General features: G+C 32.6%; 2 protein-coding genes across 2 annotated transcripts; both read right to left on the bottom strand.

Annotated features, from left to right (window-relative positions):
* Nucleotides 1-2,656: 2,656 nt before the first annotated feature.
* On the bottom strand, nucleotides 2,657-7,294 carry LOC25481400 (uncharacterized). Its single transcript, XM_013586113.3, has 2 exons — nucleotides 6,843-7,294; nucleotides 2,657-3,416 (listed from the first exon to the last, which is right to left on the bottom strand). Exons 1-2 carry the CDS (start codon nucleotides 7,115-7,117, stop codon nucleotides 2,828-2,830), a joined length of 864 nt encoding a protein of 287 aa, XP_013441567.1. The 5' UTR covers nucleotides 7,118-7,294; the 3' UTR covers nucleotides 2,657-2,827.
* A 998-nt stretch (nucleotides 7,295-8,292) lies between these two features.
* Nucleotides 8,293-9,999, bottom strand: LOC120580904 (berberine bridge enzyme-like 17). Its single transcript, XM_039835132.1, has one exon. The coding sequence runs from the start codon at nucleotides 9,948-9,950 to the stop codon at nucleotides 8,325-8,327; it is 1,626 nt and encodes a 541-aa protein (XP_039691066.1). The 5' UTR covers nucleotides 9,951-9,999; the 3' UTR covers nucleotides 8,293-8,324.
* Nucleotides 10,000-11,289: the final 1,290 nt, after the last annotated feature.

The raw sequence follows: 11,289 nt of genomic DNA, 5'->3' as shown, positions 1-11,289 counted from the left end.
ATAGTTTTGTGTTTTTTTTTTTAACAGAAAGTTAATAGAGGGATCAATACCAATATTTTTACAAAGTGCAGGGACCAATTCCAAACAAAAAAAAGTGTAAGGACCAATATCAAAATTTGATGAAAGTGCAGGGACTAAAGGCATATTTAAGCCTTCTCAATTTAACCATTTGACTAGGTGAATTTGCTCACAATAATGCATCTACGTTTATATATAATTGATACTTGTGTTTAGTTTATTTAAAAATAATATTTGTATTAAGAAACATAAGTTATAAACCAAGATGCATTATTCTCAATAAAATATTCTTAAAGGAGTTAGCATGCTAATTGTACATTCTCTTTTAAATATTAAATTCAATCTTCATACTAGTATGATTCCCATCGTGTTACAAGGATTCCTTCGTTAGAATGTTAACCTAATCAGATTACATTAATTTTGTTGCACATTCAATTGTCGGTCTCAATTGAACTGAGACTCTACCAATTCACAAGTCCAAAATTTTATAACCGTCATTAGAATTCATATCTCGATTAATAAAAAAAATTGGTCTTCTCTTTCTCTCTTCTCAAACCGTCACCTGTATTTATATTATGGATCATGCGCCCTAATAATATTTATTAAGAAAATTAAAAAAAATTGTAAACTTTTAATGAATTGTTTACACAAGTTCACAAACATTATTATTATTAGCGTTTAGCTAATGCATATAAATTAAAAATAATGATTTTTATCAAATTTTGATTAAAATTTTATATGTAAGTAAATATATATGATTTGTATTTTATATTCTAACAAACTATCCTTGTATTTTTAAAGACTCCAACAATATAGCTAATATACATTTTTATAGACAAGTTTATTTAAAGGTCTAATTGGAAGCGACAAAATCATTCCAACATTATGCATTCTCTTTATATAAAGTATAATTAATATAGAAATGTGTGTGTAGCAGATATATTTGTTATTTTTTCTTTAGCATTTTCCTTATATTAAAATTGAAACAAATGGGCCCACAAAGCAAACAAACTAATAAAAATTGTGATTCATTGGCATTTCCTTCTCAAAATAACTTTTTCTAAAGATATTTTATTTAATGTTTGATTATTTTTAAAGATATTTTATGAAATACGGTTCAAAAACTTTAACAAAATTTGTCATTTTTTTTATAAAATAAAAAAAGAAGAAAAACCAACAATAGCAAAAAAAGTGATAAACAAACAATATTCTAGTTTCCATAATTTGGAACTTAAAGATTTTTGGATCAATACGAGTGAAGTATAATTCGGATACTCACTCTGAAGGTGGAAAATGAAGAGCAACAGTGAGCAAAACCCTAGAGGTATAGGCGGGAGCTGCAAACTCCGGCAGCGGTGAATTATGGTGTTTTTCAGGCACAACCATGACATCCGCTATTGGGGTAATATCTAGCATGCTGGTATGGGAGTAACTTTTCGGCACAAATGTCGCCGGTGAAAGTGCTCTGATCATAAAATGCAAATAAAGATTTTTGCATGAGATATTAGGTGCAAAGGTGGATAAAATCCTAAGACGTGTGTTAAGATTGTTTCTTAAGAAAAGTTGTTAATGAATTAGGCTTTGATACTATTGATAAAGGTGAACAAGTTTCTAACAATTTGTTACCATATTGTTCTGTAACTTGATCATGGCAAGGTTAAGTTATATATAAAGGAGGAAGATATATTATTGAGAGAAAAAGGGTGGTAAGATGTTGCTTTGAAAAAGGTTATACAATGTGTGGCTATGTGTCTATGGAGTGGATGAAAACTTATTTTATAGGTATAATACAATCAATTCTCAGCACTTGCAACAAAAGGACAAACATATGTTTGTTTACTTTTGTGAATATTTTTTTATTTTTCTTTGCTTGTTTTTATTTTTATGAAATGAACCGGATAAAGTGAACTTTCTTTATTTCGAATTTTTTTTGTGTGTTGCAATAGATACAATGAAAATGAATGAAACAAAAGTATTATAATTTTTTTTATAAAGCACACAAAACAATGTTTTTGTCACATTTTAACAAATTTTGTCATTGGATTTCATGTCTACGTTGATTAAAAAAATTGTCACATCACCACTTTTTAAATTTAAAATGTGGAAAGACCAAAAATCTGAATTTAAAAGATTGGAGACTGGTTTTATGAGCGTGGAAAAATGTAGGTTAAAATTGATCCACATTATAGAATACCGAAATTGATACAGGAAAAATCGAATATGATAATTTAAGAGGAGTACATTTCAAAATTTCCAATCAATACCATCAAATCAACCCAATTAAGTTGATGCCCATATTTTAATTATCTAATGATACCCATATTTTGATTATCTAAAAATGTTGAGACCAAAATGATGGATAAAAGATATATTTAAGGATGTGTTTACTATTAATTCAATATTGTAGTTCAAAAATCTAAATTGTTTGTCTACCCAAAAAATATAAAATAAAAGTACACATAGCATGTGGATTCTTTTAGTATTTTTGGCTCAAGCCAAATTTACTTTTATGTTAGTTATTTGCCTTTTCCATTTGTGTGCAAATATGACAAATACACTCTTTGACTGGTCTATTTCCTGCTCATCAACATTCACCTTTGCATGTGACATGTCAAAAATTTGTATTAAGTTCATCTTCTTCCTTTAAAGATTCATTAATTTCCAGAAAAATGAAATACAATTCAAAATTTCAAATAATAATGCACAGGTTCTTGCACTAATTTTCAAATAATAAATTACTCTTTTCGTACAAATAGATTATCAAGCACAGCAAAAATAACAAAATTGCTTGAAATTGAAATCTTCCTAGTTACAAAAAAAATGGGATTGTCAAATTAGCTACTTGACTGTTATCATGTTTGCTCTGAGCAATCTCTTTTAAACTGGTCCAAGATTTTTTCCGTCTTTTGCTCGATGTGCTCTGAGTTTTCGCTCCTTCTACTCTTGCAGACATGCTTGGAGTTTCAAATGTATTCTTGGACGCAAAACTATTTCTGCTTCTCTTCTTTCCTTCTAATAAGGTTGGTGTACTTGTGCTTTGCGGAGTTTGAAGACCATCCATAAGGGTGGCATCCTTAGCTACAACTTCTGAACCAAAAGCATTAATTTTACCGACTTCGTCTTTGATTACAATCTTTTTCTCCAATTTTGAAGATTCATGCACAATTGGTTTTGTAGCAGGTGTTGATTCTAATGATGATTTAACTTTTGTTGAGCATATCTTTTTTACATGTCCCTTAGCGGTACCTCTCTTGAGATTCCGATGTGAACAGAAATGGCAATTGTACACTACATTGTTTTGAGAGATGCTGCCAAACTTCTTGTTCCTACGCCTCTTTGATCTATTCTTCTCGATTCGTACAGTTGAATTAAAGCCGGGATGAAGAACAGTTTCACACCTGCAGAAAAATCAAAGAATGGTAAATATGTCTAGGAAATTTCTAAGTATCAAATGCTTAAAGAGAACCTAAGAAGAAATTTGATAAAATATTCAACAAATCAACAAATGCTATTCATATCACTAAAACATTTTAAAGCCATTGGAGCTGCCAATGGTTATGAAATCGACATTCAAATCATGAATCACTATTTTCGAAATCGTGAATCAAATCTTATTATGAATCATAACATACATGATCTATACAAATTAAAAACCTAACAAAGTCTACTGATAAATTAAGTCAGCAACAATCAAAACTTTCTCCTGCTAGGCAGAGTTGGCTATATGAAGTATGAACTACTACGTGTCATATTGTTCTGTGGATAAATCAAGTAAACAGATAAACATTTTAATCAAAATCACTATTAATGATTTGATCTATAACTTTTCTTGGTATCCATCTAATCTAACTCTAACCACTGGACTGTTTTCCATCAGACCTCCTAACCAGTGCTTCTACTGCTGCATGCTCAGACCAACTAAAGCAACACTGCTTGTTCAAAAAAAACTAAAGCAACACTAACCATCTTTTCTACAATCAAAGCTATCCCAACTCTATATCAAATGACTTCATTTCTAATTCTATATTGGTATAACTAATTCTTGCAAAACTAGTATACAAGGTCAAACTGTTACTATCAGCATCAATTGTCTACAACATCACAAAGCTTTCTTTGCTTCAATATTTCCAGTTCAACATTAGATGTGATTCACCATTTGTAGTGCACATTATGCATAAAACAATATGGCATTTTTTGTGTAAAAATAAGTGACGTGTACAATAACATACATAAGTTGATATATCATACTATGCTGTTAATCTCAGATAGCCTCTATAGCGGTATTGTGGATAATGGGATAGCCGCTATTGTGAAGACTAAAAAATAGCATACAAACTAAACATAAATCCCAACAAGCTACATGAATACTCAAAAATAGAAAAATACACAAAATTAAAAGGATAATCATACTAATTAATAATCACAAAACCCTCAGACAAAGAATACAAATCAAAACCCAATATGACTGACTAAGACGGAAGGCGCTTGATTGTGTGTCGTTGTCTCAATGGTTTGTCTTCCCACTTGAAACGAATAGGCAGAGCAAAGGTCCTGCGTTTTGGCTTGAATGAGAGTGGAAAGAATAGAAACATTTAACATAATATTGTGGAATGACCAAACAATCCTTTAAAATATCAGACGAGAAAAAGGGTATTGAAAACTGTTTCAAAAAAACAGGGCATTCTGAACCCTGACACAAATGTGGCCGCTTTCGCTGCTACTGTTGGCCACGGCACTATTCGTAGCACTGAAATTGTGTCGCAGAAGACCCCTAAACTGCTCCGCAAATCCACTATAGCGTACAATATCATACACAAACCTCAAAATAATTCATGATTTTAAGTCATAAATCAAAAACAACAGAAAAGTGACTGACTACACAAAATGTGACAAAAATTATTTTTGGGTACACAAAGTTCATGGGCAAGTTGAGGTATATAAAATTAATTGTGATTCATGATAAGTTTCATGTCTAAAACAGATATGCAAAGAGAGAGTCACATCAATAAGGTTAAGGTTTGTTTTGAATTAGATGCGACTCATTTGATTCTATCAAATTATTACACTGTTAACAAATGATTCAACAATACATGGATCAAGATTCATATCTTAAGCTGCCTATAACTATGAAGCTGTCTCACATACATCATACATACTATTTGATTCTATCAAATAAAATTGTCAACAAATGAATCAACTATATACCACATGAATGCTAACTCTTAACACTTCAGAACGAATGGTAATTAAGCCAAACATGTAGCATCTGTTAGTGGACAAACTGATCAATGCAGACTTGCACACAAGAACTTAGAAAAACAAATATTATGAAAACTTGAGAATGATCTCATTATTATTGATTGTGTATCTGAATGACTGAAAATCACATGCAGGGCTATTTATAGTGCAACTCAACTCACTTACGAGTACAATCAGTTACACTTGACTAACTAACTACCAGTATTAACAAATCAATTAACTGCCATACTAACTGAAATCTAATTGCACTTGACAACATCAAAACTTCAAATTGAAGTCATGTCCACTATCCAGCACCGACACAACATTGACTCATGTTACGTTCAATTACTTCAGATTTTCAAATTATATCCGTTGGTGAGTTTTGTGTCCGGTATCCGTGTGAATATTGAAACTTATTAATGACATTGAAAGATCCAAGTTGATAGAAGCCAGAATTTTCACAGGTAAAACCATTGTAGTTAGGGTCGAGCGCTGGTTTATAGGGTCGTACGATCCTACGTCCCACGGCACCTCAACCATGCTTCGACTATACTCAGGTTTGCTTTTCCTCTGTTTCCTCCATTCCCTGTTTTTTTGCTTGTTTCCTCTGTTTTTCCTCTATTTTCTCTGTTTTTTCTCTCAACTCTATCAACACCTATCGATCCTACTTACGAACTGTGTTACGACCCTCGTGTTTACAATCTTCAACCAACCTACAGATCCTACATAAAGACTCGAACCTGACTACATTGGGTAAATCATTGTACTATTGACTGCAAATGAATGGGCTTATAGCTCTTACAATGGTGGACAAACTGAAATCTAAACCAGAGTTCTATGAACTCCTAACCAGAGTCGGGCACCTAAGACCAGAGAGAGAACTCTCCTAAACTGATTCTAACAACTTTCTTGAATGAACTCCAAACATTTCCCTCTGTTTTATAACAGAATCTTTCCCTAAATTTCGGGGAATATCCCAATTGACTCATACACACGCTTCTTCTACAACCTTCTAGGAAGTGTGCTCATGTAAAGTGGGCCCAATGATTGGATCAACTAGCCTACTGGACCTTGGTGTTCTATCACAAGTGGATAACCAGCTATGCATAGAGAAAGCGGGGGAAAAAACATGTGTTGCATTCAATTATCTTCTATTTTTCAACAAATTGATACTCGTATCAACTACTGTCGGACACAACACGAACACATTACATTCAATTACTTCCATATTTTCAAATTCTTGCTAGTGTCGACCCGTCAATGCTGTATCTTTGGTGTCCGACATGACACAAACACATATTACATTCAATTACTTCCATTTTTTTACATTATAACGGGTGTCCACTTGTCAGTGCTGTATCCCATGTCCGACATGACACATGTTACATGCAATTACCTCTATTTATCAAATTATTACCACTACCAGTGCCGACCTGTATCTCTTGTCCGAACAGCACAAACACATACTACATTCAATTACTCCTACTTTCCAAGTCATTACATGTGTCCGACATGTCAGTGTCAGTGTATCCAGTAAAACAAAGTTAACTAACTAAGCATAGATATAGCAAAAAAACACAAACCTTTGGCAAGTGATTAAAGAAGGATCGGGCGCCACACCAGAAGCCTCTGAAACAGCAGCCAATTGCCGACCATAAAAGGCGGACAAAGACGGTATGTTGGGATCAGTGGTGGCCCACAGAGCAAGGTTTTTCAAATGATCAATTCTCAAATGAGATTTTGTGTTAACGATTGGTTTCGTTTTCAATTTTCCAGTTGCTTCTTCTCTCAATGTAATCCGATTTTGAGGTTTTAGTTCCGATTTTGGAAGGTTTTTCGCTCCTCCTTTCTTCCCCATAGATGTAACAACCTTATGAGATTCTCGAAGTAGGATGAAAGCCGCCGTGAGTACAGGCGGTTGAACGGAGTGAGGTTGAGCTGCTGCGGCGGTGGAGTGACCGGAGATTTGGAATGTTGACGGAGACGAACGAAGAAACAAAACCCTTCTTCTTAAATACAACTTCGGGTCATAAAGCACGTTAAACGTTATTTAAAAGAAATTTGCTCTTCTCCCAAATAAAATTTGCACATTCATTCTCCTACTCCCTCCGTCCCAAATTTTATGACGTTTTCGGCATTTCATACATATTAAGAAATGCAATTAATATTGTGTGGAAAAAAAGATATTATGAGTTGTTTTACAAAATTGTCCTTAATAAATAACATGGAAAAGATAAATGAAATAATTGAAAGAAGAGATAATAATAAATAGTTAAGGTTATAATAGGAAAAGTAACATTAATGTTACATTGGTATTGTAAAGCGACATATAATTTGAGACAAATTTTTTTCCCTAAAGCGACATACAATTTAGGATGGAGGGAGTATTTCATTAAGGTACCGTTTGACCAGGCTTTTTTTCGATCTTAAAATTACTTTAAAACAAAGATAAAATAAAGTTCTTTGAGGAAAAAGTTAAAGTTGTTTGGTTTCTTTATTTTTTTTTAGCTCTAACATTATTTTTAAGTTAAAAGTTGTTTGGCAAAATATTGTACAAAACTTTGAATTTATTATTTTTTTTGTGGTGTCCGGGGTTCGAACATGTGACCTTGCATATATTTATGCATTGTCTATATCAACTGAGCTAAGCTCACGAGTACAAAACTTTGAATTTATTACGAATTAACATAATAAATAAAAAAATGTTTAAAATATTTTGTTAAGGGAAAAAATGTTTAAAATATAAAAGATATATGGTGTGTATATATAAAGAGAATAGTTTGTTTTTTCTTTTTCAATTATACTCTATAACAATTTTTTTTATAAGAATAACATAATTAATAATGATAATGACTAATTAGAATTGTTTTGATGATGTAATGTAGCACGTTCACCTACTTTCAAGGATACTCAATTACACATATATGATTGGCGACGTTTGCTGATTGGCAACGTTTAGCACGGGAAATTGACAACTGAAATAAAGAAAGCAAAGCAGTACATGCAACTTGATAAGAATTCGTATTATGCGATTTATTTATTTATTTATTTATTAGGAATTCACACTACATATGACTTTTATTTTGATCATTCAATATGACTTTTACAATGATCTTAGTAGGAATACTTTGTTCATATCTAAAGAAATTCTCAGGATCAACTTTGGTTTTTACACTAACTAGTCTTTCAAAATTTCCTTTGAAAAACTTGCTTCCATAAGTTTTAGCAATGCCAAATCTCGTTACATTACTTGGATGATTAGCACCAATATCAGCATCCCTATAATTGAGGAATGCCTCCCTAGGAGAATTCGAAACATAAGGTGTCATAAATTCATAAAACGACCTTGAAAAATTCATATGACGTTCACTAACTTCAGAAGATTCATTAGACCAGATATTAATGTATAGAATCAAGAACAAGTTTCCTGCTCTATGAGGAAACGGTGTTTCTGATGGCAATATCTCTTTCATCCTTCCACCATATGGATTCCATTGCATAAATAAATCCTCACCTTCAATCATCAATTTCCATATGGATTCTATAGCTTCCTTAGGAATAGGTTTCTTCACATAATCTGATTTATATTTTTTATAAAGTGGTTGAGGATCCTTTGGTTCGTCCAACAATGCTTCAAGAGGAGTACCAATTGGCTTATCATGCCAAAAAAGAGTGGAATTAATCCAAGGCATTGAAAAGCAATCGCTTTTGTTCAAACCTAATTCGGGGAATTTCTTACTCAACAAAACTAAAAGTCTTTCAATTTTTCCCAAAAATTGACCAATGAAACTAACTTGCACTACCTTTTTTCCCTCCTGACCAATTTGAACAACATTAGGTTGCACTCTAATGAAAAGATCTTTATGCAATTTTGGTGCAATTAATTGCCATTTGTAAACAATATCAGTTGCACCTTCACTAACATACCTTTTCACATCGAAAACGATAACCTGTGGAGTTACCGGAACCAGTTGAAGTTTCCATGAAAGAATAACACCAAAACTAGCACCACCACCACCTCTTATGGCCCAAAAAAGATCTTCTCCCATTGATTTTCTATCAAGAATATTACCCTTAACATCAACAATTTTTGCGTCAATAATATTATCAATAGAAAGACCAAATTTTCTCATCAAATTTCCATACCCACCACCAGAGAAATGACCACCAGCACCTACAGTAAAGCACACCCCAGATGGGAAAGCAAGCTTGTTGCTTTTCTTTGCAATGGTATAATAAATCTTACCAAGTGTTGCACCTGATTCAACCCATGCTGTTGATTCTTGTAAATTGACATCAACAGAATTGAGATGAAACATGTCAAGTATAACAAAAGGCACATCTGATACATATGAACAACCTTCATAGTCGTGACCACCACTTCGAATTCTAATCTGAATGTTGTTGCTTTTGGCACATTTAACTGTTTCTTGGACATGAGAATCATCTTTTACAGTTATAATTGCCAAAGGCTTCGGTGTTGTTGCTGTTTTAAATCTCTTATTTTGTATTTTTATGTTGAGGATAGTTGAGAATGAGGTGTTGTTTGGTGTGTAAGTAACTTCAGAGACAAGGGAATGTGAAAGACAATTTATAAAATGTTGAATAGGTGATTTTGCTGTTGTTGTTGAATTAGACAAGACAATTGTTAAGGTTGCCATAAGAAAACACAATTTCCAAATTGTATCCATGGTATAGTAGTAACAATTTGGTTTGCTACTTTATGATGAACTCTTCGTCCAACATTGCACTATATATATATTAAAGCATCCTCTACTTTTTTAAGACCACCCACAATCGTGGGTGCTTCACCTATTTAGCATCATATTAAATAGGCACCACTATTGTAGAGTATAACATATGAGTGCTTATGGAGGAGGGTGGCTATGAAACCCTCTCTCTCTCTCTCTCTCTCTCTTCATTTTTCATGGGTCTCATTTAATAAATCTTAGTAAAATGAATAAATTTTGTTAAAAATGTAATGATATAGAGTTATTGGTGGGGCCTGGTTAATAATTCTTTTGAGGTGCTAGGTTGGTGAAAATTGATGCTTATTAAGTATTAAAGTAAAATTGATGATGTGGACATAGGGATCCCACTTAAGCACTCAATATGGAAATAATATATAAAAATGTAACGTGAACTTACTGGATTTTTATTTTTCTAAGTTTGAAACGTCTATTAACATCTTAAGAGGTTTTGCATCAATTAAAAATATGTAACATGAATTTTTTGTTGGATCATTAATCAAACATTGATCTTATATGTGAATAATTAGACTGTTATATTTTCCACCTGATTGAGATTATAAAATCTGAATCAAATTGTTAGCATTTTTCGGATTACGAAATCCAAATTGTTACGATATGTGTTTTCTTTGATGGCAAAGGTCTCTGTTGACCGTTATATATCTCCCGCATAAGCTGCAAAGCAATTGCTGGGGTTATATGAACAGTCAACAAAGACCATGACAACACAAACACTCCTAAAAAAATAATTTTTTTAAGAAAATGTAAGAAAAGAGGTGAAGTGAAGAATGAAGGAAATTATTGAAGATCCAGCCCTATTTATAGTCTTAAATCAGTCCTAGATCATAACTACAGTCAAATTTCTTCAACAAAAAAAAAAAAACTACAGTCAAATAAAATGTGTTCCACCGTCCAACCGTCCAAAAATGCATTAAACACTCCACTAACCTGTCAAACCTTTGGTGAAAACACCACCGTCCCAAAAAAACTGAGGGTTTTCGGACAATTCAGACTATTATATAATTTGAACAGCACCAGAATGTGTTTGTTGAAGGGTTTTCATGGAATATGATATAGAAAATAATTATAAAAAAATGCATAAAAAAAAAGTAAGCAGCTTAAAACAACATAAACAACATAATATTCTAGGATGGTGTTCGAAGAAGTACTTTTAAACTCTATCCAGCTGGTCTGCCAACCAAATTCGACAACAACATTATTAAGGACCAATAAGATTAATGTGAAATCTGAGTAGAGATCCTCTCTTTTTCAAAAGAAAATC

This window comes from Medicago truncatula, chromosome 6 (genome assembly GCF_003473485.1).
Source record: "Medicago truncatula cultivar Jemalong A17 chromosome 6, MtrunA17r5.0-ANR, whole genome shotgun sequence".
In the NCBI taxonomy this organism is placed as follows: domain Eukaryota; kingdom Viridiplantae; phylum Streptophyta; class Magnoliopsida; order Fabales; family Fabaceae; genus Medicago; species Medicago truncatula.
This window is presented reverse-complemented; position numbering and strand designations above follow the sequence as displayed.

Bases quoted from the DNA above. Each gene is read 5' to 3' on its own strand.
- LOC25481400 (XM_013586113.3), bottom strand. From the start codon at position 7,117: ATGGGGAAGAAAGGAGGAGCGAAAAACCTTCCAAAATCGGAACTAAAA. The intron at 3,417-6,842 runs GTTTGTGTTTTT...ATTTTTCTGCAG, and splicing joins TCTTTAATCACTTGCCAAAG to GTGTGAAACTGTTCTTCATC.
- LOC120580904 (XM_039835132.1), bottom strand. From the start codon at position 9,950: ATGGATACAATTTGGAAATTGTGTTTTCTTATGGCAACCTTAACAATT.